This window comes from Peromyscus leucopus, chromosome 10, assembly GCF_004664715.2.
Source record: "Peromyscus leucopus breed LL Stock chromosome 10, UCI_PerLeu_2.1, whole genome shotgun sequence".
Taxonomy (NCBI): domain Eukaryota; kingdom Metazoa; phylum Chordata; class Mammalia; order Rodentia; family Cricetidae; genus Peromyscus; species Peromyscus leucopus.
Genome location: NC_051071.1, coordinates 80,868,142 through 80,895,254, shown reverse-complemented (window position 1 = coordinate 80,895,254; position 27,113 = coordinate 80,868,142). Strand labels below are relative to the sequence as shown.

The window sequence follows — 27,113 nt, the reverse complement described above, 5'->3', positions numbered from 1 at the left end:
GTGCCTTCCAAGCTCCATTACTATGCACTGCGTGTTCTGCCATTCACAGCACGGAGACCAGGGATTGCTCTCATGAAGCCTAGAAAGACTGAAACCGCCACGGGATTTAGACCTGCTATGTTGTGGGCTGATCTCTGCTGAAGCCTGCGTAAAGAGCTGGCTTCATAAGGACAGAAGAAAAACCGTCTGGGAAAAATAAAAGAGAACAGAAACTATACTTAAAAATAAACAGGTAAGTAAATGCAATAAAAAAAATAACAATATCAGGAAAGCGGGGGAGAACCTGGTGAGCCCTGGAAAGGTTAGTGAGGAGTGTAGTCTCTAGTTTTCAAAAAACCACTTCAACCTAGGAGGAAAAGGATGCTACTTGGCTGCGTGTGCGTGTGTGTGTGCGTGTGCGTGTGAAGACAGAACTATCCCTAGGGCCAGCCAAATGTGTCCATCCTACAATCTAAAACAAATTTAAATGTGGCAAGAGTCCCGTCCGTCTCCAGGCACCGCAGATGACTGCGCGTCCCTGTGAACCGCTGCGACACCAGTCGCCTCACGCAAACTATCTCATACTCTATAAGAACTGATCTGATCTGGAGGAGACTTGGTTCTTCTGGGTAGGTGGCAACCATCTGACAAACAGTGATTCTGATGTCGCTGGCTGCAGGAGTACAGCCAGTCAGAAATGACGTCCTTAACATGGCAGTGTCCTCAGAGAGGCCAACCAACCCTAGAGCGAAGTCCCCTGCAATGGTCCTCATCGCCCTTTCCACCCATGCCGATGACTCATCTGAAGCTGCTCCTCGGGACACTCCAGAGGAAGCTCCTACAGCTCCGGCTCCATCTTTCCTGCTGCAGCAGTCCCTAGAATAGGGACCTGAATTTCCAACCCACCCATCTAACAGCCTTGGGGAGGATTAACATCCCATCCTAAAGCCCCATCTGTGCGGGAAGGCATCCACAGCTAGCTCGTCTCCCTGCCGATAATCAAAAACCAGGAGGTTGACCTCAGATATGCCTCGATGATGTGTGCATACACTGGTTGCTCAAGCAGCGCCTAGTGAGGGAAGCTGCCGTTCAGATTCCTCCCACTGCCACTCAGGACGTGAAATCTTCTTGTCACTGTTGCAATTACAGTGGAGGGTCTTTAATGCTAACATTCATTAAGAGTGACAAGGAGAAAAGCGAGACTCGGGATACATTTATGCTCAGCCCGTTTTGGATTACTGGTGTATAATGAGCACGTATGTGGTGGGGAGCAGGCAGATGGGCTTCCAGTTGTTGGTATACATGCCACCTTGTCAATACACAGCGAATTCACGCTCAGAGCAAGCAAACTAATGAACATATTACAGGGAAGTCTGGAGACAGAGAACTAGCTCCAGATAAAATAAATACATTCCCTATTTTAAGCACTAGAAGATTCTATTTGTTTTCTAAATAGACACAGCATGCAGACATGCTCACAATTTAAACAAATCAAAAATTAATATTTGAACTCAGCAGCCGCAACACCCTCTAATATGTCACCCTGCAGCTGTGAGGAAATTGCATGTGGTCATCGCTGTGTGATGCTTTCTCCCAATCAGAGGCTCCGCTCCGAGGATCAGTGAGGATTACCCACGATCATGATGGATGGCAGCACACACCGGTGAAATGACTTAGTTCTCATCTTTAGAACAAAGCCAAGAAAGCTTGAAGATATTCAAGTCAATATGTGCTATCAAAGCAGTGGTCTGAATGTTGATTTCATGGGCAGTGGCTCTTTAGCTGGTAAATAATGTTCTATAAGGACAAATTTAGACATACAGGGAGAATTTTAATAATATCTTACGGGTTGATTGGGTTCTTAATGCAACTACATTAAGTGCATTGGAAGTAGGTAAAATAACCAGCACTTGTAACTGTTCTCTATCAGGTATAAGAGAGATGATGTCATGCAAAACCTACAGGTCTTTTGAAAGTATAGGATTCAGTTCCATAAACCTGGTCAAAAGCCTATGGCTGTAGTGAAGAGCCTACAAGGACTATTTTGCTGAATGGCCTTGTTCAACTACCTTCTGAATACCAGTGTTAAGTCCATAGATTAGTGAGGTGTCCAATCAGAGATGCTTCTGTTAAATCCACAGGTTTGTATGGTGTCCAATGAGAGATGCTTCTGTTAAATCCATAGGTTAGTGTGGTGCCCAATCAGAGATGCTTCTGTTAAATCCAAAGATTAGTGAGGTGTCCAATCAGAGATGCTTCTGTTAAATCCACAGGTTAGTGTGGTGTCCAGTCAGAGATGCTTCTGCTAAATCCATAGGTTAATGTGGTGCCCAATCAGAGATGCTTCTACTGTAGAGAGTGGTGGGAAATGCAGAAACTCATAACTGAAAGCACCGAGACTGAGTGCTGGTGGAGTGCTTGGTCTAAATGGAAGAGCTGTATGACCCCTTTCAATATTCACCAGACGTCATGGAAGGAGTAGAAAGACTTTAAGAGCCAGAGGATGGGAAGGTGTGCAACAAGAAGACAACTTCTGGAGATGTAGCGACAGTCGTGAACTCCCTGCAGCTGTGGTAATCTGCACAGACTCAGTACAAGACTGAGTCCCTCACCATTTCACCATGTGTATGGGGTCTCATCATTCATGAGACCTCCCCGCTTCCTGAGGGACAACTGGCCCACAAAGGTAGTTGGGGGAGGAGGCGCCATCACTGACAGGCATTTTTACTCTATAATCTACCCGTGCTCGGGATGGAACTAACTGAACTCAGTGGGCCACCCATTAAAAAGAAGCCATGGAAGTAAGAGAAGACCTGAGAAGGAGGCTCCAGCAGGCAGGAGACAGAGAGGAGAATGGGGGTGAAAGTGACAGAAATTCATTGTGAAAATGTATGAAAAAAACAAACAAACAGTGTAGGATTTGAATTCTGATTCCTTGTTAAGAGCTGATAGAGTTCAATTCATAAAATAAGCATCCAAGAAATAAAAAGAAAATATGAATGGCAGAAGAGAAAGAAGCAACCTATGCCTCTACCTTTTAATTATTATGTTGGGCTCAGCCCACCCAAAAGTGCTTAAAAATGATCTCTTCTTTTTTCCTTCAGAGAGTCTGAATTAGCGTCAGAGCCATAAAACAAAGCAAAACCAATGGAGCAGACCAGCAAAGAAAACTCCATCCGGTGCCCGTGGCTACCGCTTTCCTCTTCGATTGGCCAAACGAAACCCGTCCCAACAGACTGACCTTAATTTGACAGGACCATGCTCCCTACTCAGTGCTGACAAACTTCCTACCGAGCAGGCTACACCAGGGGCCCAGGGAAGGGCGTGAAGACGGAGGCAGCTGGATGCAGTGACTGGCAATGTCAAAGTTCTCAGTTTGGGGGCAGCTCCCGCTACAGACACGTGACGTGAATACTGCCTGCCCTCATATATCTTGGCACCTTGCATCCAACTTGGGTTGCACTTGATTTAGCTCCAAATAGAGAGTGACTCTCTTCAATCAGTGCTTCCGGCAAGTCAGCTGGCTGAGAGGCCACCTGGAAGGTGCTACAGGAAGCAGAAGAGGAGGGGAACCTTCCCAGGAGACGCTCATGACAGGATAATGAGAAAGCCATCGGCACAAGGAGGGAAGTGGAAGATGCACTGACATTTGATGGAAATGAGGCTTGTCTTATTTCATGCGTAAGGGGTGAAAGGAAGCCCGGGGCATCTTTTACACACAGGGCATACAACTTGGGCACTTGGCCGATGCTTGTAAATGATGCCCGCTGAAGACATCCCTGTCAAGGAGAGACTACGCAACAGACTGCAAGCATAAAGGAGTGGATCACTATGGGATGGAGAGAAGAATTAGTACAGATGGAGTCCTAACATGCACGCAGGGATCAAAGGAGAACATGGGCCTTGGAAATCAGGATAAGGGCATTAATGTGGGGGGCAATGGGAACCACCCTACCATTTTGGTCTTCTATTAATTTATAAGCCAAAGCTGAACTTTAAAGGCTGACCCTTGTCTTGGGAAGAAGTGGGAGAGTTTAGTAGGAAAGATACCACAGGGGTGGATGAGGCTACCGTGTGGGAGACGTCAGCTTGGGTTCTGCAATAGGGAGAGAGAAAAGGAACAAAAGCCGCCGCACAGCTCCTGGAAACAGGAGTCGCTCAGTGGATCTGAACTGTGCTGGTTACCAAATGAGTTGTGGACCAACCAGAGTCACAAGGAGAAAGAAAAATAGCCTGTGGGCATGGCATGAAGACTGGGGTTTCCTTGGACCTTTTTCAGTCTGGAGTTCCTGCGGGTGGAGGGGAGTGAGAGTCCATCAAGTTGGAACAGAACCCAAGCGGTTGGGATGAGAGATGAGGATGTCCTAAAGGATGAGGTGGAGGGAGCAGAGGTCCCAGGGGAACCCGGAAGGGGCTGCATGAAAAGGGAAGAGGAAATAAGCGGCTGGAGGAGTCAGCTCACGGAGAGATGGCGGCAGAAAGGAAGTAAAGGATGGAAATGCAGAGGCATTCGAGAAGAAAAAGGAGGTTGGTTTGTGCTATATTTGACGCTGTTATTCCTCCATACAACAGGAGAAGGCTGAGTTGTGACTGGGCAGTAATGTCAACAGAGAGCCGAATAGAGGAAGAAGTCCAGAGGAGTTGGAGGGGTGTGTGGGCAAAGGCCCAAGAACATTTAAAAGAGGTAAATTAAGTGACTGCCAAGAAGTGCAGAGTAGGCTGTGTGTTAAGGCCACACATGGGCCCTCGGAAGCAGATCTGCTTGGGTGCAAAGTCTGGATGCACTGGCCAGCAGCTGTGAAACTGGGTAAATGTATTCACATCTCCAATTCCAGTTTCTTGACTTATAAAAAAGAGGCATCAACAACCACAGGCCCAACCCTTGGATCAAAGGGACCAACCCTTGCTTGACTTAAGTGATGAGCAGGTGTATAGTAATTCAAAACCTTTTTTATGTAGGGGGCCCAATCAGAACCAACATTCATGCTGAAGATATGCTTAAAACGAAGTCAGTATTTCTCTTCACTGCAAGTCAGCCAAAGAGATTTACTTACAAGTGCATGGGAAAAATCAGGTAAGTGTAGTCGTAGAACACTACTGCCTTTAATATTGAAGAGATGCCCACATCTAAGTTCTGCCACAAAAGCCCTGTCTGCTTTTGGGATTGTCCTTCCGGGCAGCAGCAACAGTGGCCACAACGAAAGCCTGTGATTGACACTTCAAGGTCATCTGTCCTTACCACAGCCGGGTAGGGGGTTGTTTAGGAAGTCACACAAAAGTTGAAATACAAGCTCTTTTTCCTCTTTACTTTTTTTGTTTTTGTTTTAATTTAGGAAGCCCTCAATTTAAGCATAGATCATGTCTTTTTTTTTCTTTTTTGAAAAGCCTCAAACAAAGGAAATGCCTTGAAGTGTTCAATCATCCCTCTGCAGACCCTGTGGTCTCTTAAATAAGAATACAAATTGAGAGCATAAGGAGGAGACAATCACTGAAAGCTCCAGAAAGAGATTGGATATACAACTCATAGTTCAAGCAATAGGAGATAGGGTGGCATGATGAGAAATCAGAAAAGAAAGTATATTACAAGAGAAGGAGATAAGGGAAATAAAGGAGCGAGTGTTAAAAAAAAACAGAAGGCACAAGGAAATTGAAGGCACACAGAGACAGAGAGCAGGGCCAGATGAAATGAAGAGGAGGGCGAAGAAGATGAGATAAAAACCAGAATATGGATCACACTACGAAAAAAGCTCCTCCGTCACATTACCATAGAGCAGAGAGGGATGGGGCCCCCAGGAGCCCCAGTACCCAGCATTCCTCAAGCACAAGCTATGTACTGGTCAAACAGACAGGGCACTGTGCTTTTATTCCCAAAGCCACACGGTGGAACGTTCTAGTCATTACAACCCCACAGTAGGGTTTTAAGGTTGATCCAGTGAGAAGCTAATGTACTTAGGAAATTGTAAATCCATAAGTGTGCCATTGTTACTACTAACAACAAAAGCATAGTTAGTCACAGCTGTAGCCTTGCAAGTCGTACTTAACCTGCTAGCTAATCTGTCCCCTGTTGGTCAATGGCTACCACAGCAGGGGGATGGCCAACATTACCAAATGCTACTTAACCATTAAATGCGACAATTTTGCAGATCCTTCTAATAATGCAAACACATACAAATGTATGTGCTACCAAGAGAAAAGAAAAGCACACCTATTGGCTACCACTGTAAGTACATATACTTTTTAAAAGGTTAAAGTAGATGTGGACTGATACAGATTATTAAAATTTAGCATGGGTGTTTTTCTTTTCCATTTCTTCAGTTAGCTAGAATATCATAGAGGAGGGGCCTCTACGTAGCCGGGACACCCACAGCAGCCTGATCGGCTTTCCTCAGCATTCACAGAAGGACGTCTTGACAATTTCTTTTTAAGAATACCTCTCTAAGATCTCTCATCATCATAACCATCCCTGCCAACCCATCTTCTCATCCTCTAGCCAGAAGCTGGCTGGTGGCTCCGTCTGTAAAGTGCTTGCCGTACAAGCAAGAGAAAGAGAGTTGGATCGTCAGAACCCACAGAAAATGCCGTGCATGCTGGCATGCACACATAATCCTAGTGCCGGGAAGAAAGATGAGTGGAGCCTGGAAGTAAGTGGCCAGCCCCGTCTAGCTGAACCAGGGAGTTCAGGACCAGGGAGAGGCTCTGTTTCAAAAGTGTGAGGCAGAGGGATCGAGAACAGCACCTGACATCAACCTCTGACCTGTAGGTGCTCATGTGCATGTCAATATACATGTACACACACGAACGCCCATGCAGACAAACACTAGATGTGTGCAGATGCACAGAACATCTGATACAGAGCTGGGGAGATGCTCAGTCATTGATATATTTGTCTCACACACATGAAGATCTGAGTTCAATTCCTGGAACCCATGTTAAAAACCAGGCATGGTCTAGTATGCACTTGTAATCTGTGTTGGAGAGGCCGAGACAGGATTCTTGAGACTCATTCTTCAGCCAGTCTATCCTAACTGATGATTTTGGCCAATGAGATGCTTTGTCTCGAAGGAGGTGGATGTGGATGGTGTTCTTGAAGATGATACCGGAGGCTATCCTATGTACACATGCATATACACTTGCACTGCACACACTCAAACACTATGCACACATGTACATGTACACACACACACACACACACACACACACACACACCAAAGTAAGCAAGCAAGCAAAGAAGAACAAAAATACCTGTTCCCAAGTCCCTAACATGTGTGCTCAGTCAGTACTCAGCACTGTAGGATTCAACAATGACAAGGTGAATTATGAAATCCCAGTCACCAGATTCAGGTCTTGGTTCTACCATTCTTGTTTGAATCAATTATTTAACTCTCTTGCGTCTCAGTTTGTTGATATGTAAAGCAAGGACTGAATTACCACCTCCCTTGAAGATCACATGAATTTCATGAAATGGTAAAACTGCATCAGAAGCAATCAGCCCAGCACTTCTCACATACGTCCTCAGGGGCATCACCTATTATTAGACACCCACGCAGATCCCCTGCAGAGAACTCGAGTTAGTTAGTGCCACATAGAAGAAACAATCCGCACACAGGGAAATTATAACACGGAAGACGCCAAAGGGAAGCTGGTTCTGGAAGGAAAAGTCTCGGAGTCAGGCACTGAGGGATCATGGATAGGATTTTGATGATCCAAATAAGATAACTGCCACCAAACCACTAGACATTTAAAATCCGTCCTTTTTCTTTCTCCCTCTCATCCTCTCAGCACCAGCTCACCTCCCTGTGACCGGAGCTGCTGTGAAATAGAACCGTCCCTGTGCCTGTGTCTGAGTGTGGGAGCATGGGGCCCTGCAGGGCTCCTTTCCAGGCGCGCCTCTGTGTTTAACTCAGATCCCAACTAGTACTCAGCAATGCAGCCCTAGCAGCTTCTTCCAGAATGCAGACCCAGGCTCGGCTAAACTGGGCGTGTCTACAGGATCACCAGACCACGTGAGCCCTACTTTCAAAAATGTTAGCCAAAAACCACAGTAATGACTCAAAAAGGCTGGAGAGGGTGTTGCTGTCTTAATGATTTGGAAGAAAAAAAATATTACAGCAGTACTCTTTGAAAAGGAAATGGTGACAATGGTCTAGCTGTTGGGGTGATTCCACTGTCTAATTGCAGAGAAAAGGACAGAAGAAAGAAGAGAGGGAAGGAAGGAGGGGTGAGGAAGGACAAAAGGAAGGAAAAGGAGAGGAGGGGAGACAGGTTAATAGTCCCATTTTATTTTAGTAGTTGCCAATGAATAACTTAAAATATTAACACCAGTTATTAGTTGAGCACTTCCCCCAAGAGGGGTCTGGAAAACACTGGCAACCTCTGTGAGATGTTATAAGAGGCCAGGGGATGGGTATTCAGTCAGACGCCCGGGAAATGCCATCTAGCCCTTGTTATCATAGTGATTTACACCTTAAGGCTCTAAAGCTCCCGCAGCAATGAAAGTTGCTTAACTTCGCTTAACCAAAGCGCCAGGCTAAAAAAATTAAGAAGTGTATTTCGTTCCCCCAATTTTTGGCCAAGAGCCTTTGTTACATTTCACAGTTATAACTACCTTTAGAATTAAACTTTGTGCAATATAAAACTTCTCAGACTAGTATTTTTTTTTTCATTTTGTTTATGCTTTTATACAGATTGGGGGATGTGAACCAGAATTTAAAACATCACCACACAAGGAATAATCAAATTTTAACTCCCTGGAGTTCCACCATCCCAACGAACCAGCTACATCCTCAGCAATATCACCCTCAGTAGTCTCATCGTTTCCAGAAAGATCTAAGAGGCCCAGCCATCCTATTAGGCACTCACAAAGCCCATGGCATAGTTTTTATAATGTGTCTGCACTTGGACATTTCCCCCTTAGGGCTTTTTCTGTGCTTTTTTAAAATTTCACCCTCTTCTGTGAACAGGAGAAAGCTTTTAGCTGAGAAAGACAAATAGAGAAAGCACCCCAGGCTTTGGAAATTCTTGATAATTTTGAGATGTGCAGGGTGGAAAGAAAAAAAAAAAAAAAAACTATGAAGCAAACTCCTGCCTTTCCATAGCACTTAGCCATATCTGTAACAGGCTGATACACCCCTGCTTCCCATCCCACTTCATTTCTCTTTCCTGAACACCTTCAGCCCTGACCTAAATCTTCTAACAATCTATTTGCTTTGACAGACTTGGAGGAAACACCCCCACCCCACACATATGACATCTCCATATGTGAACATAACACTGAGGTGACTGGACCTGTTCCCAGCATGTGTTTATTCTTGTCTGTGTGATAGATTAAGTGGAATTTTCTTTTGGAACAGCCAAGTGCAATTAAGAGGTCTTGGTTGATGATTGAGAATAAATACCAAGATTAAATCCTAGCCCCCTGAAAGGTGCTTATATACCACAGACAGGGCAGACAGGGTCCTTCTCTCTGTGGCCCCCATAGACACTTGTAAGGACACTGTATAGTAGGGTATGTGTCAGCCTGTTTGGCCTGTCACCACACAGTTCCTCACCTTCCTTCAGATCAAAGTCGTCTGAAAAATTCCGTAACACTTACTGGGAACTTTTAAAGCAACATTTCAATGTAAAAAATAAAACTCTAGGAGCTTCAGTTCAGGATAACAGTGAGTAGGAACTGAGCTGGTAGCTATTCGTGTGTCCCTTCAACCTCTTCTAGGACAGTACCCTTGATGTCCAACTGTCACTCCAAGTCCAACTTGTCCAAATGCAAATGTCTTCCTTATGGCTTCTAACACTTGTTCCTGTCCTGGGCAAAGGTTTAAATCCATCCCTGAATGTCCATGACCTGACACCAGGACACCAGGTGAATCTCCTGCTCCCTTGCCACTTTGGCAAGAGAGCAACTATTTCTGTTGCTCTATTAAATTAAACCACATGAAATTGCCCCTCTTGGGCATTTTTGCTGACAAATAGCAAAAAATCTAATGTATCATTTACATCCAGAGAGGCCAGGGCCCTTCCTTCCCCTTCACCCTTAGCTTGAAAGCTCATTGGGGCTCCCGTAATTATCTAATACAGGTCTTTCTGGCCTCAGCTTCTTCTATGATCTTTCTCCTCACAGAAGGCAACGATGACACCACCTGCTTAAAAACTTCCCAGGCCCTGCTTGTAATCCCAGCCCTTGGGGGTTGAGGGAGGGAAACTATCATGATCTCCAAGCCAGTCTGGGTTACAGAGTAAGGCTGCCCTGTCCCCTACCCCCAAAGAAGATGGTCTCAAAAGGCAGGCATCTTACAGCAAGGAGAGACCTAAAGGAAACCCATCCTATGGGCACCCCAGTCTTGGATTTGTATCCTCCAGAGCAGTGAGAAAATACATTTCTGCTGTTAAACTCTCCCAGTCTCTGGTATTATGGTAGCCTTGGAAAACAAATGTACCATCCTTCACTAAGCTACATTTCTTAGATGCAAGCAACACATCGTCATCTCTATCCCCAGAGCCGACACAGCCACCCTGGCAAGGAACATGGGTTTACTAAACACTCGATGAACTAATATTTAGAAAGCCATACATTTAGTGACGAAGTAAACTTCTACGTCAACACCTTTCTGATGGCTTCATAACTGAGATACACTTATAACACCCCCATGCAAAAAAGTATTTCTGAGCAAGGGGTGATGATGACATTTAAAATCAGGACACTCCCAACTTCACAGACAGTCAAGGCTTCTCCCCAGCCCATTTTCATGAGGCCTGTTCTTCTGAGACATGGGACTCCAAAGTCCAGTCGAGTCCAATGATTCTCTGTTATAATGGTCCCTATTAGCCTTAAAAAAAAATACAGCTCCTAATCACCTAACTTACCATCAAAGAGTGCTCTGAACTTTAGAGAGTACAGAGCCCATTAACTATTAAAACTTTTCAATCTCCTTATAGAAACATTTATTTATAAAATATGTCATAGCATAAAAGTTTTAGGGTTCATGTGCAAAACAGACTGGAAAAGGAAAATCTACCATGATAGGGATAGTTCACACTCCACCACTAATAGTATCCCTTAAGCCAGTCCATTCCTACTCTAACCTATCTTTCACAGTTTGCACATAGCATACCCTTAGTCAAGGCACAGCTCTCCCCCAAACTCTCACGGTGCTCAAGATCCAGCCTCAACTTTTGCCTGAAACTTCAGACTCTCTATGTTCTGATCCCAACTTAAATTTCCCAACCTGTTCCTGTGGTGCACATCAGCACTGATCTTCACTCTTGTTGGATGACTCACTGGCCATATATATATACTTTGCAGGTCGTTGAGCCAAAGTCTACTTTGTAGACGTTGAGCCAAGGTTCCTTCCTGCCCCAGGATAAGCCACATAGCTGGGTCAGCTTCCTACCAGATCTTACTTGCTCATCTTTCCCATCTACATGCCCATCCCAGAATGCCTCCCAGCCCAGCTCCTCAAAAGGCAGTCACTGCTGAAGGCACCCCTGTGCAAACTTCTCTACAATTTAGAGAGGACGGTGGAATATACAATAACCTTTACTCTTTTTAGTGGCAGGGTCAGTAACCCACTTTTTATCCCTGTAGTCTGAGAATCTATCCATTAGTAGATTAAGAAACAGATATTTTGATGTTGTTCTGTGGATGCCTAGGTGCATAGTCACAGGTGTTGTGTGATTCCAACGCTGTTGACATTCCAAGTCCTTCCCTCCCTTTCCCTCCCTCCTCTCTCTCCCCCTTCCTTTGGATTCTAAAATGCAGAAGAAAAACATTTCATCTCCGGAGGAAACTGGTCGACGTTTAGCTGAACCTCCCTAAAATTCTGTGCCTAGGTAAAGATTCCCATCAAAAAGCAGATAACATAATCATGGGGAAAACATGTTTGGAATGAATGTTTTGAAAATACATTTTTGGTACCTTAAAATGTATACAAAAGTATTTATAACCATCACTTCATTCTCCATTCTATGAGACTCTCAATTTTCTTCAGGACTTACAAGAACATTATTAAATGTCTGTCTGAAGCTAGATGTGGTGGTGTGCCTCTGTAATCCTCACATTGGGGAGGCAGGGGCAGGAGGATCAGGAGATCAAGGCCATCCTCAGATACACAGTAAGTTGATCCCAGACTATGCGTGAAGATGAATCTTCATTACCAGCTTGACTGAATCACCATGGAAACACATCTCTGGATGTGTCTAAGAGCATGTTTCCAAGGAAGACTAAGGAAGGAAGACACACTGTGAATGGACGTGGGGGCACTGTTCCATGGGTGTGAGGTCTGGAACGGAAAGAAGACCAGAAAGAAAGGAAGTACCAACATTTGTCTCTCCCTGCCTCCCCAGTGCAGGTGAAATGGGACTGGCCATCTCAAGCTCCTGCACCAGACTTTCCCATTCGTGATGGACTGTGTCCTCAAACTGTGAGCCGAAATACTCCTCCTTTATCAAGTCACTTTGGCATTTTATGATAGCAATAAGAAAAGTGACTAATAAACAGGGCGAAATGACGCCCTATTTCAAAACAAGAAAGAAGGAGAGGGGGGTGAGAGGGAGGAAGGGAGGGAGAGGGGAGGGAGGGAGGAAGGGAGAGAGAGGGAGGGGAGGGAGGAAGGTAAGCAAACAAAAATGGTTACATTGGAATCCCTGTTTACCAAGTGTTTGAGGGAATATATTGAAATCAGTTCCTGGAAAAAAGTGCTTGTAGTCTGAGCCACACGGACCTTTACCCTTTTTGCCTGGTATGAAGCCCCTCGAAGCTGCCCCAGAATTCCCCAGGACCCCAAAGAGGCATCACTCACCAGCACAGTACCCAACCAGGTTCAGGAACTGATCTTCCTTGCAGCTGGTTGTACAGCGCCCGCTGGTGAGCGTGAGGTGGGGGTGACAGGAGACGCAGTCGGACTCCAGAGGGCCCTGGCACTGCCGGCAGGACGCGTGGCACGCTGGACAGGGGGACAAAAGGCAGGACTAGAGTCAGCAGCTCAGTATGCACACAGTTCAGCACGCACATGCATGTGTTATTTCATGCACCCCACAGATGTCTATCTCTGGCTGTCGGCTGAAGACTCCTGAGCATGCCTGCCACACACCTAGACTTGACCCAACAACTGCCATTTCTGGAATAAGAGAGAATGTTGTCCACAAACAGAACAGGGATATAGAGCTATAAAAATCTGAATCATTGGTCACCCGGTTCCAGAGGGACCTCCTCATATATGTGACTAGGAAATTCAAATCGAGGCTTGGCAAGCATCTCCTACTTTAAAACACCAGAGAGGGACAAGAGAGACAGAGACAGACAGACAGACAGACAGAGAGAGACAGGCAGACACACACACAAAGAGAGAGACAGACACACACACAGAGAGACACACACAAAGAGAGAGACAGACACACACACAGATACAGACAGATAGACACACACACACACACACACACACACACACACACACACAGAGAGAGAGAGAGAGAGAGAGAGAGAGAGAGGAAAGGGGAGTTTTGCTTTTCAGAAACTCCTGGCAGACAACAAGGGACCAGACACCACATGGCACTGAGCCTTCCCACCAGAGCGGGTTACCAGCCAGGCTCTACCTTCAGGCCTCGTCTTAGATCCTTTTTTTTTTTTTTTTTTTTAATCAGTTTAATCAGTAATATTTATTTACATACAAAGACCAGAAAAACGATCTTCCTTCTGGAGGTTATCGTATGCTGCATCTGAAGTTCAAAGCCTTAGACAAAATTATGGCAAAGTTACGTCTTCCTCAGAAAACCACCAACTTAACAAGAGGCGCAGCAGTGTAAGAATCCAGGTGAGCCTCTGACAGGAGAAGGTAATAAAGACACAGACAGGGAGGGAGGAAGCCAGGCAGGTCATGGCTGCAACCTGCAACCGGCCCAGGCTGCCAAGGCAAGTGGCAGGAGAGCTGAGTTCCTAGTCAGGAAGAAGAGATCTAAGCCTGTCTGGTGCCGAGGGGTGGGGACAGAGAGCAGGTGCTGTGGAGAGCTTGCTAACACCAAAACACTCCTCCTCCTCCGGGGGCTGGTGGGAGCCAAGAAGCAGACTGCAACTCTAATCAAACGCCTCTCCCTTCTGGCAAGAGGCCAGGAGGAGGTAAGGTATTTCTTCAAAAGAGGGTGGGGACAAGAAAACACACTGCTGATTAGAAGGCACACTAGATCAGTCCACATTCCCGAGACTCTGTTTGAGAACCGTCCAGAGGATGCTGGCATTCCAAGGATAATTCTACCACCCGGGTCTTCCCACATTCTAGAATGTCTGCAGTGACCTGTGTGCCCTGCTTCTGGTGAGACCATCCATCCTCTGACAGGGAAGATGTGGAGCAACAGAGGCCCGCCTTCAAATGGTTTACACACTCACATGGTTTACACACTCACATGGTTTACACAAGGGAACCACAGGGGCCTGTATAATGGCTTCTCAAGTTAGAGGATATCTTCAAAGGCACAAAGCAAGCTAAGGACAAAGCAAGCCGTTACCCTGCAGAGCTGATGGGTACTTTAAAATAAAACTGCCCAGGGCCCAGAGATTAGGAAGGTATTTGGGGGAAACAAGAAAATTGCAGAATAAAAATAACACTGATATCCAGTCATCTATATCAAATTCACACTACATTTGCTCTTTGGAGTTTAGGCCAGAAGAATCTAATACACGCTCATTTATTTATTTGTTTATTTTAATATTTCACAGGGATGGAGAGATAGCTCAGTGGTTAAGAGCACTGGCTTCTCTTTCAGAGGTCCTGGATTTGATTCCCAGCACCCACATGGCAGGTCACTGGTGTCTGTAACTCTGGTTCCAGGGGATCTGATACCCTCTTCTGGGTACCAGGCAAGCACTTGGTACACAGGTATACACGCAGGCAAAACACTTATACACATAAGACAAAATAGTTTAAAATATTTCATAAGTCTACTAGGCATTTTCTGACTCCAGAAATACTCGGGCAATGATTTCATCATAACAAGCTTTTCTGCCTATCAGTTAGCCTCAAATGTCTATTTTTGGAAGCAAACTAGACTCCTGAGAGAATGTGTTTGTCTTTCCCACCCTGCAGGTACCACCCTCGGGTTTTAAGTTTTACTATTTTGCCAATTCCAATAAAATGCTTTACTAATCTGAACTTGTAATTTCAGCAATCCCTGTTATGGAATATAGAGATGCTCTTAAACTGGGAAGACACATCAAAGAAGGAAATAAACACCTCATTTCTCCTTTGCTTTTTTCTGCGGTCCTTGGCGGTACTTTGTGCCTGGCTCTCTGTAACACACACTTCTGAAGCTGGTCTCCAAGTCCCCATCCCTCAGCCAAGCTACTTTGCGACCTCACCCCTCAAACTAAGCTGCCTTGCTTTAAACAGCGGAGAAGGGCCAGGGAGGCTCCCGGGGTGAGGTCCCAAGAAGCTCCTGCTTAGTAGCTTCTGTTGAGGTCTCTTGAAATATTCTCTTCAAGGAAAGACAGCTGGCTTGGAGAAAGGCCAACTACCGGAGACTGCCCCCTGTTGTGAGGAAGAAGTTCAGTGAGCACAAGAACTAGCCTCAGAAAATGGGGGCGGGAGGGATTCTTGACCCACCTAACTTACTGACATATCTAAACTTGCCTAAAGGATCCGAAGGGAGAGCTTCTGAGCTAAGCCTATGGGTCCCAGGGACTGCAAAAGATAACAACACGTTGTTTACGTGCAACTAACTTGTTGTTTTGAGCCATTACTTTTGGGTGGCAATAGGTAACCAGAGCAGAGCCTCACTGAGAGAACGTGAAAGGGCTCCTGAACGAGTCTGTCTCAATCCCACATCTCAAACCCTTCCTGCTCTTCTGAGGAAAAGTAACAGGGATTTAAAAACAGCAGAGTATACAGAACAGGATGGCAAAAAAACTATGTAAATACCCACAGTGCTCACTATGATTTTTCATAATATGGGGATTTACTTATAACTTAATTATTTGGAGATAATATAAAAAGACACATCTCTAATGTGTTCTCAGTTACTGGACACCAGGCATAAAAGATAGCTCAAAGAGCATATCACCGGGTTAGTAGTTACTGCTTTTGAGTTGTGCGATTTCCGCCCTCCAAGCCCTATTTTCTTTTTTATTCTGAACTTTCAGATCTGGTACACTGAGCACAGACTCCTGAGATAACTACAAAAAAAAAAAAAAATGAGCCTTAAGCTTTAAGTAGAGCCAAAGTAACTAAGAGTGATGCTGAGCTCAACTCTGGCTCTTACACAACGTCAGTGTTTTATTTACTCTAGGAGAGAAGTTCTCTTGGTGTGATTGTCTCCCAGACAAGAGAAACCCAGCACCGAGTGAGTTTATTTAAGTATTACAGTCTACAGGACAAAGCTGTTTATCATTTTCACACTCACCATGCTTCCTCATGGGAAGATTAATTCCCTTGTTCTCTTCACACTACCCCTTTACAGTGTCGAGTGTGAGAATGGGATTTTGGTAGGATGAAGTCTTTCATCAAATGTCTGGTTGCACCAGGAAGGGCAGATGTGAGAAGAGGAGCTCTGTCCCAGCAGGCCACACACTCACCTGTACAGGTACCTTCCAGGTTAAAGTGGGTCTCTGGACACTGGGAGAGGCAGCGCCCAGCCAGTAGCACATGGGTAGACCTGCAGACCGTGCAGCTGTGAGGGCTCTTCCCTGCACACAGGAGGCAGGAGGGGTCGCAAGCTGAGGAGAAGAGCGGAGGAGCTGATTAGGACGACTCCACATGAGGACAGCAGTTGCCTCACTGGAGTCCACTCTGTCTCTTCACTTGGATTTCCCAATACCAGGACACACTACATATACTTTTCTCTAAAGGCATTATCCTACAAAGTCAGGTACAAAAGCTGCCAGACAGACAACTCTTAGTCATAAACTTTCTCCCCATGCTGGAGGATGTCAAATAGAGAACCAGAAACCATGAATAGTTCTCCTATCCATGATACTGGTCACTCTGGAAACCAGGCTGCTCCAAAGACTGTTTGAAGTAAAGAGAGAGGGTGTGTGTGTGTGTGTGTGTGTGTGTGTGTGATGGGGGCTGCTTTGCTCACACAATGCCCATTCTAAGGTGGAGGCGGAGTGTACACAGGATGGAAAGAGTTCATCAACACTGGATCAATACAAAGTCAGTCACAAAAGCTAGAGGACACGCTTGTGTGGGATGAAGGCAAAATCTAGTATAGAAAGTGAGCATTGCTCTGCAGCTCTGTGACCTCAGCTAAATCGGAAACATCTGAGACTCTTGCTCCCTCCTCTATAAATTTCGATGTTGCAACGGGACAGATGCATGTCCAATCTCTAGATACACAGTATGACCTTCATAAACCTTGGCTGTAATTATGAACAGCACAATGTTACAAGTTTCTAGAGGTGTCATAGGAACAAAGAGAAAGAACACCTCAGCTGGCATTCACCAGACCTTTAAGGGACCCCGAAAGCCTCCTCTGTAGCAGGAATCTTAAAAGTTCTTATTAATAAAATCAAACCTGAGGCGAGTTATTGGGGTCCATGCTGGTAGATCAGAGAGACAGAACAAGCCACAGCTATTTCACCTCGCCGGATCCTCAGCTGGTCTTGTCTCCCCAGACTGGATGCTTCTGTGTCCTCATCCCAATGGCTCTCAGCTGAATTGCTGCTCAAAAGCCTGAAGCTTAACCAGCCACATGCTTAACCAGCCAAATCTTAACCAGCCAAATGCCTAACCAGGCCAAAATGCTTCTAGTTTCTGGTTCTCACGCCTTATATATCTTTCTGCTTTCTACCACCACTCCCTGGGATTAAAGGCTGGCTTTCTGGGATTAAAGGCGTGTGTCACCATGCTTGGCTGTTTCCAATGTGGCCTTGAACTCACAGAGATCCAGAGGGATTTCTATCTCTGGAATGCTAGGATTAAAGGTGTGAGTGCCACCATTTTCTAGCCTTTGTATCTAGTAGCTGTCTGTTCTCTGACCCCAGATAAATTTATTAGAATACACAATATTTTGGGGGACACAATACCCCCACACTCCTCCCCAAGGAATAGCTTTCATAATTCTAGAAGGTGCTATGCAAGCTGCAAAGGGAGGGAAGCCATCAATAGTCTTACTCCGCTGTGATGATTATAAGCACTAACAGTGACCCTCATGACAAGAAATCACTAAGGGTGTAATAATGGCACACACATCTTTGTGTAAGCAACAGCTGTCCGACTAGACTTAAGGCTCAATCAGCAGGAGAGAAATCATGCCTCATATTGGAAACCCACCCAGGGCCAGTGAGGTGAGGAATATTCGAGCAGAACCCACTGCTACCAGTTCAGTACATCAACATAATACTTAACTGCATTCTAAATATTTATCCTCCTGCCCCCCAGAGAAGCGTAGCTCTCAACCCTCATCAAAGAAGCTGCTCTGGGCAACAGATGGTGAGCAATTCAGAAAACCATACTAGTCAAAACTGCAGAGAAAATCAGTTCATAGGGTACCCAGTCCCCGGGGATACATCTACAACACAGCTCCAGCACCAAAGCCTCAGGGGACATTTCAGAAAAGGGACAGGAAGATTTTAAGAGCCAGAGGACCAGGAAATGTGCTGTGAGATTGTGGCTCCTAGAAATGACAGGGAAGCTTCATAGGTGATACATCAACAACACGGCTGCCTAAGTAAGACCTTAACTAGACCACCCATAGACAGGCATTCCATGTTAATAGAGGGGGTGGAATTTCATGGGGCCGTACTCACAGACAGAGAACCTCAGGCATGAATTTGTTTTTTGAAAAATGGCTTTAAAAAAGAAGGAGAGCCGGGCGGTGGTGGCGCACACCTTTAATCCCAGCACTTGGGAGGCAGAGGCAGGCAAATCTCTCTGAGTTTGAGGCCCGCCTGAGCTACAGAGTGAGTTCCAGGAAAGGCGCAAAGCTACACAGAGAAACCGTGTCTCGAAAAATAAAAAAAAATAAAAAAAAGAAGAAGAAGAAGGAGAAAGGAGAAAAACCATCACGGAGAAAGTCGCCTGTATAGACAGTAATCTCTGTTCTGAGAGACATCTCAGTCAAAAGTTAAACAGCAGATAAACCATGTGTAAGGCTGCACTGTGTGAGACCTTTGAGTTTAACCTTTCCCTTCAATCCTTTCTCATCCCCAAGCTTACACTGTGCACCCAGGAAACCACACTGGGATTTCATTTGCAAAAGCAAACCAGCTCATGCTTATTTTTACTTAAGTTCTAGACTGCTTAATCTTTGAACCTGGTTGTAAATTATGCCCTTTGAGAGAAGTAACTTCAAAAGCGACATAATCATATCTAGAGCTCGTTTTAAAACTTGGATGCCTCTTCCTTCCTCCCTGTCCCCCTCCCTCTCTCTCTGCCCATGCCAAAATCTAAGCACACACTATCTCTTTCTAAATGAACCCAATGCTTCATACTGACTCATCCTGCAATTAGCTTCTGCACTGTTAAGTAGCAATCCCAGCCACGCCTGAGTAAAGGCCCGCAGGTAGAACTCCCAGGCTGCACAGTGTCTCCCACTGCTGCTGAGAGTATTAATTATGTGTTTTTATTTTCTCTATTTCTGATTCTTTGACAGCTGGAAAAAATGCTTGTTCTGCAGAAACTACCCTCCCAGGGCTATATTCCTGAAGACGGTAAGCGATTAGCTTGGGAGTGTGAGTTTCATAGGCCAACTAACCAAAACCCAAGCCTCCAACACCTCCTCTACAAGTTCTTCCATTAATTCACACTTGTGCTGAAGAGGGCCCAGATCAGGATCCTGCCCGTCCAGATGACCCCAGTCCCTGTCAAATGGACAAAACCCTCCAGACTTTAGAAATGCTCATCTCTCTCTCTCTTATCTCCTCCATCAAACACCCTGAAAATTTACAAGTCCTGCAGACTTGGCAGAACCATGTGAAATTTGGCACCATCAAGATGTCTGATTCTATCAACCCCTAAAATAATGGAACAAATCATCTTTACAGAACAAGAAACTGCTATTCCGTGAGGATAGCCAGGTCCTGAAGGATAGACTGTTGAAGTATGAGACTACTCTCACTGGCTGATGTCTGGTTGTTGATCTCCACCCTAACATCTTGTCTCACCTGTCACCCAGCACCTAAAGCTTAGACAGCTGTGCCAGAGGTCCCAGGCCCCTGCTACCAAGCAATGGCCAGTGCCCAGTCTCACGGGGCCATGTCCTGGCTTGATAAATACAGTCTTCCCACTGCTTTGTCAATGGCTCAAGTATAGTAGTATAGATGACAGAAATTCATTCCAAAGTATTTTCAGAATCTTCAAAGGGGGCAGCGGGGGTGGGGGGGGTTAGTAAACTAAAGTTTAAGCAAATAAAAGGAGGCATCTTGGGATCGGTATGACAGTTCAACAGGTAAGAGCACTTGCTATGCAAACACGAGAACCTGAGTTCTAATCCCCAGCAAACCTTTAAAGGAAGGTCATGATCCCTATGTAACCACAACCCCAGTGCTTTAGGGACCAGAAACAGAAGTATACTGGGCTGGGTAGTCACCAGCCTAGCGAAAGAAGGCAAAGAGTGTTCATGATGCCCAACATCCTCCTCTGGTCTGGGAGTATTCACACATAGGTGTACACCCCCTAACATGAGTATATGGTGTGTGCATATTTGCACTCTTGCAGTGCACGCGCGCACACACACACACACACACACACACACACACACACACACACACACACACAAGTCTCTAAGCACAAAATGAAACAGAGAGTATTTGAACATCAGGTGGCAATGTTTTTAAACACCCAGCTAAATCATATTGTCAACACAAAGCTTTTTCTTTCCCCAGGATGACTGGAGAAGCAATCTGAAACAGTAGTGTTTTCTATAGGCCTAAATAAATATACCTATGATAGCACTGATATGCTTACATTACATTTTTTAAGACCATTAGAATCCCCAGGTCTTCCTGTTATACAGCCTTAATAAATAGGAATCAGAATGCATCGCTGTGGAATTGAAAACTGGGGCAAAGTAAGTTAAGGCATTATGAGCATAAACCTGAGTTATTTGATTCTATTTGGTCACAAAGTCAATGTGGCAGCCTGGCGTACTGTGAGTAGAGGTTATTATTTCCTACAAAACAGGAAAGCAAAAAAGACGTGCAAGGTGGAAGTTTGGCAGACTCAGAAGTTCGAGAGAAAGACCCTTTATCACCCAGGAGGTTTCAAATAGACGGCCCCTGCTCACCACAGCTCACAGGAAGGAGGCGAGTGCTGCATGGAGACTCCCCGAGTCTTCATCTCTGGAATCCTTTACGTGAGCAAATGCATTTAGATCTTTAAAAACGATCTCATGAAACTTCAATTGTGTGCTGGTTTGGGAAATGCCTACATTACTCCAGTGACTTTTATTAGGAACGATCATTCTGCGGGGACTATTTCCTTGCAGGAATTCTGTCCAAAGTCTCAGTTCCTTCAAGGAAGACTTACCCCATCGCTGGGCCTATCTGGAAGGCATTTGAAAGCTCTATGAATAATTCCTCCACTGATACAACATTCTTCGAGGCCTGCTTTCCGGTTGTTGGCTAAGTATATTTCTGAGAAGGTATAAACGAACTGCATAAACCCTGAAAGACCCAGCACTAAGGGAGTCCTTAGCTGGCTGTAAAGTCCAGCCAGCTTGACAGTGGCAGTTACAGCAGAGCCACAGAGAAGACAGCCGTTCCTGCTGAGCCTGCTTGCTGCTTTGGCCTTAGATTGATATGCCTTTCTCTCTCTCTCTCTCTCTCTCTCTCTCTCTCTCTCTCTCTCTCTCTCTCTCTCTCATTTTTAGTTTTTAATTAGTGTATTATTTTACTTTTTAAAATTGAAAATAATTCTTCTTTCACATGATACACCAAGACCACAGTTCTACTCCTCCCAGCCCCGCCCCCATACTTCCCCTCCCCCCTAGGTCCACTCTGCTTCCATCTCCTATCAGAAAAGTGCAGGCCTCCAAGAGACAACAACCAAATAAGACAAAACAGGATACAATAAGACAAGGCAAAGGCCCTCACACCGAAGCTGGACAAGGCAACCCAACAGGAGGAAAAGAGTGCCAGGAGCAGGCAAAAGAGTCAGAGACATACCCGCTCCCACTGTTGGGAGTCTAACAAGAACACCGAGCTAACACACACTGCATACATGCAGAGGACCCGGTGCAGACCCATGCAGGCCCATGCAGGCCCTGTGCTCACTGCTGCGGCCTCTGTGAGCCCATACGAACCCCGATTCAGTGGGCCACGTTCTCCTCTGTCCCCTCTGACTCCTACAGTCTTTCCTCCCTCTCTTCTGCAAGGTTCTCCAGTCTCCACAGGGAGGGGCCTGATGAAGACACCCAATTTAGACTCTCTCTCCTTGAATGTGGATATGACTACTTTTTCATGATAGAAAAAAAGTGGTCCTGTATCCCGGCTTTCAAATCATGTAAGAGTTCCTGGCTGTCCATGTCAAAAGCAAATACTGAGGTAGACATCTGTCAAAGTATGATGTAGATGTCAGAATTCTCCGGGATGTACCACAGGGATACTGAAGCAGGATGAAAATGTAACTGAGTTCAGTTTAAATCAATTTCGTTTTTCCTTCTTCTCACCCCCAGCCCCATTTAATATGATTTATCGTCCTCCATGTGTTCCCCACCCCTGCCCTAACTTCAAGGGTGAAGGTCAATCTTTTTCATCTCCACTCCTGTGCATCTGTCCTTGACCCTGTTCTGAGCATGTTCTACGTCCCATGAGTGACACCCTACGGGCTAAGCAGGTGGGTAGGAGGTGTGTGAAGGGCGGACAGGTGGATGGAAATGTTGACATCAGATTCAATTTGTCACTTTCTCTGATCATCTCTTTAGCCTTTTTCTGGATTTTCTGCATAAACATGGGATCTTCCCCACGCTCCCCCTCTGCCTCTCTCCTCTCACCCTGGTGGACCTGCGCACAGCTTTCCTGACCTCTGGGCTGCTGAGTCCAGAATTTATGAGGACAGAGCTGGCCTTTGTGGACACCAATAAATCCACTGCCGACGGGAGATCTTCATGTGGCCTTTCCTAGGGATCTCATAGCCCTCCTTTCCAAATACGCCTTGTCCACTGCTTTCTTTAAAAATAACTTTTCTTATCATTAACGTACTCCCTTTTTTCTTTTAAAAAAAAGTTAGCTGGCATTCAAAATGATGGACCTCGCTACAGCATTTTTAACCATATATATATATATCATTGTATTTTGCTCATATTAGCCTCCCTCATCACCCCTCCCCTCTTCCAGGACTCCTGTGCTCCCCCTGCCTCTTACACACACACACACACACACACACACACACACACACACACACACACACAGAGAGAGAGAGAGAGAGAGAGAGAGAGAGAGAGAGAGAGAGAGAGAGAGAGAGATTCCCTTGGAGAGAGACATGCAATGTTTTCTTATCCACTTTAGCTATTTTCAATGTCAATCATGGCAGAGGCTGGGAACTGTGTTCCACCCTCACTGTCACTCCCATGAGACTGCCCTGCCCGATGTCTGCTGTGAATCCGCCCTCCCACCACTACCCACCACGTTCCAGCTTTCACCTATGAACACAGAAGACCCCAGACTTCTACTTCTGCTGCCTTTCCTTCCTATATCTCCATCAAGTCTTTCTGAGCATCCACTCCCAGAACCCCTTGGTGAGGTCCTTCAAGATCATGCATGACAAAGACTGGTGGTCCAGTCTTATAGCCAACCCCTCTTTATCTCCTATTTACCTGCCACAAAAGCAGCAGAAAAAATACTTACACAGTGAAAAGTAAGCAGATTATTTCCCACGCACCAGGCCTTTTGTTAATGGCTGGCCAGCAATAGTGTTAACTCCAGACTCTTTGGTAAGCACAGAGCACTGTGTAGTGAGGTAACAGAGCACTGTGCAGTGAGGCCACAGAGCACTGTGCAGTGAGGTCACAGAGCACTGTGTAGTGAGGTAACAGAGCACTGTGCAGTGAGGCCACAGAGCACTGTGCAGTAAGGTCACAGAGCACTGTGTAGTGAGGTCACAGAGCACTGTGCAGTGAGGTGGAAAAGCACTGTGCAGTGAGGTCACAGAGTATTGTGTAGTGAGGCCACAGAGCACTGTGCAGTGAGGTGGAAAAGCACTGTGCAGTGAGGTCACAGAGTATTGTGTAGTGAGGCCACAGAGCACTGTGCAGTGAGGCCACAGAACACTATGCAGTGAGGTCACAGAGCACTGTGCAGTGAGGTCACAGAACACTATGCAGTGAGGTCACAGAGCACTGTGTAGTGATGCCACAGAGCACTGTGCAGTGAGGTCACAGAAAACTATGCAGTGAGGTCACAGGCACTGTGCAGTGAGGTGGCAGGGCACTGTGCAGTGAGGTCACAGGCACTGTGCAGTGAGGTCACAGAGCACTGTGCAGTGAGGTCACAGAAAACTATGCAGTGAGGTCACAGGCACTGTGCAGTGAGGTGGCAGGGCACTGTGCAGTGAGGTCACAGGCACTGTGCAGTGAGGTGGCAGGACACTGTGCAGTAAGGTGGCAGGGCACTGTGCAGTGAGGTCACAGGCACTGTGCAGTGAGTATCAGAGCACTGCGCAGTAAGATCCTCACGGCTCCTCTCCAGTGACACCCTCACAGTTCCCCTCTTTGGTCTCTCACGGTAGAAATACAGGACTTCCCGCAGTCCTCTAGACATTCCAGGTTTACCACTTGCAGTCTGCTTACCCTCCAAAGCCCTTTCCCATCTTCTCCTGATGGATACCCACTAATCTTAAAGCTTTTCTTACATCTGTCCTCACCACACCTCTCCTCAAGAGCCCGACTCTTTCGCCCTGTACTTCAGCACACACAATGAGCTTCTAAACACTTGCCAGACGCCAGTTCCTCATGTGTGAGTAGGCTTGCCTCAAGGCTCGGTCTCTATCTTTTCATCTTCCACCCCCAAGCCTGGCACACCCAGGCTCTAAAAGGCAGAGGGGGAGAGTGAACAGGACTGAACGTTATCAGAAGGCACGTATTTGTGCAGCTCTGTCAGCACCTTGGGGACCATATTAAAGATAATTGTTTAATATAGATTCCATATGTTTTATTCAATTACTGTAAAGGGATTCCAACTTCATAAACAGGCACAGATTCGTGAGTGGTGCAGGCAGATTCCTGCCCATTTATTTCTTTAATTAAAACTCTGCCTAGAGGCCCTTGGTGAGTCTTAGTAACAACAAAATAGATCAAAATACACGCGAAATGCTGTATTTCTTCCTGTTCACCTAAAGGACATTAATTAATAAACCAAAATAATGAGTGAATTTATCTTTAAGGAATAAGGCTAGACTAAACTCAGCTGTGCGCAGTTTTTCTGTGTAGTCGGTAGGACTTTCCCGGAGAAGCTGGGCTAAGTCAGAGGCTGAAAAAGAAGGCTTGCAAAGCTGGGTGTCTGGAAACTCCATTACCAGCGTGAGTACAGAGAACAGTCAGCCTGTGCGGGGAGGGGACAGGGAGGCTCACACGCTAAGCACCCTGCAGAACGGATCTCCTCGGAGACAAGTGAGACCGCATGGAAACAAAGTTCAATTGCAAAAATAAAATCTGTAATTTCTTCAAAACAATGACAACCTTAATCCTCCTGGTGGGGACTGAAAGAATGCATTGTTAATCTGCCATGGAATTGGGGCAATTACATGGCTAATCGAATCACCTGGGCCATGTTCACAGCCTGTCCTCACCTCCATGGGCAAGCTGCTTAATGGCGGATGCGCTGCACTGTTAATTGGATGACCCGGCCTTAAACTGTATGGCTCTACCTCAACACAAGGACACAGATTCACACAACTGGAAGAAAAGGACTTATTTCTGAGAACCCACATCCTCTACTGGAGCCCACGGATCACCACTGCTTAACTCTTAGCTGTTCCTTCCAAGGCCCCAGGGTTGCTCAGATTAACTAACTGAAGCCTGGGAAATCAGTGGGAAATACAGATGCAAAAGTGAGAGGTGCTTTAGTGATATTGCTTGGGGGGAGGTTTACACTAATGTGCGATTTGTTTAGTCTTATTGGGGAGGGCGAGCATGGATTATTTCTTCTGTTCTCTGCTTTCTTTCTTAAGAAACTTCAATCTGGCTGTGCCAGTGAAAACTCAGTTGAATGTGTGAGATAACTCTGGACTCTTCTTTTCACTAATGCTACATACATGGTGATTATTTAATTCAAACGCACAGCTTTGGTTGACCACTACACATGCTTCCAAAACATCTTTCACAATTACATGAAACAGAGCCTCTTCTGCACCAGCTTTTCTACGCACACTTGGAAAGAGAGACTATGGGACAAAGAAGCACAACGGAACATTCTTCTGACCGGTCCATCTCTCTGTCGAGCGGAAGCCGAAACCACAGGACCCACACACGGAGACCGCTAGTTCCACCTCTTCAGAAGCCTTCTGCTGTAGAGCCACTGCGGCTCATTTCTCAATCACTACCTAGCCAGGAACCTCCTAGCAGGGACCACCACCCAAAAGTGTAGGAAAGAATCGGTTCTTTCGTTCATTCATTCATTCATTCATTCATCCATTCATTCATTCTCTGTTTCTCCCACAGGAATGTGCTTTGCACAAGAACAGGAAGTTTGACTTGACTCATTGGCATGGACATCTCTCCTGTTTAGAACTGGCACCCAAAAGGGACATTCGGTCAACACTTGTGTAAGGGATGAACGCTCCTGAGAAGCAGTGTTTTCTTTGTTCAGTGTTTGTTAAATCTCTCTCTCTCTCTCTCTCTCTCTCTCTCTCTCTCTCTCTCTCTCTCACACACACACACACACACACACACACACACACACACACACACACACACGCCAGGTTGCTTCATCTTGTGCTACATACTTCCCGATTTGTCACATAACTGAAAGCACAAACTTTTGTGCTAACTCTGGACACATCAGAAGCCTTTGGGTAAATTCCTTCCTTGTGTCATGACTCTGCTTCTCTCTTTCATTAGCTGCAGTAATATTCCGACCGCCTCATGCTGCAGTCCCCAAGAAAAGAAGGAGAGAGAGTTCCAGAAACCAGCTGTTCTGCTCTTCTTTACAGAAAAGCACTTGCGACCGAAGGTGCCCTCCCTGGGAAGCCGTGGGATGTGGAGAGCCATCCAATCTC

General features: G+C 45.8%; 1 protein-coding gene across 1 annotated transcript in view; it reads right to left on the bottom strand.

Moving 5' to 3' along the window:
• Positions 1-27,113, bottom strand: part of Fras1 (Fraser extracellular matrix complex subunit 1) — a 337,326-nt gene that overhangs the window by 164,823 nt on the left and 145,390 nt on the right. Inside the window, exons 18-19 of the mRNA XM_037208856.1 lie at positions 16,535-16,675; positions 12,774-12,917 (exon numbers count right to left, since the gene is read on the bottom strand). Coding sequence (XP_037064751.1) covers positions 12,774-12,917; positions 16,535-16,675 — 285 coding nt within the window. The remainder of the gene's footprint in view (positions 1-12,773; positions 12,918-16,534; positions 16,676-27,113) is intronic.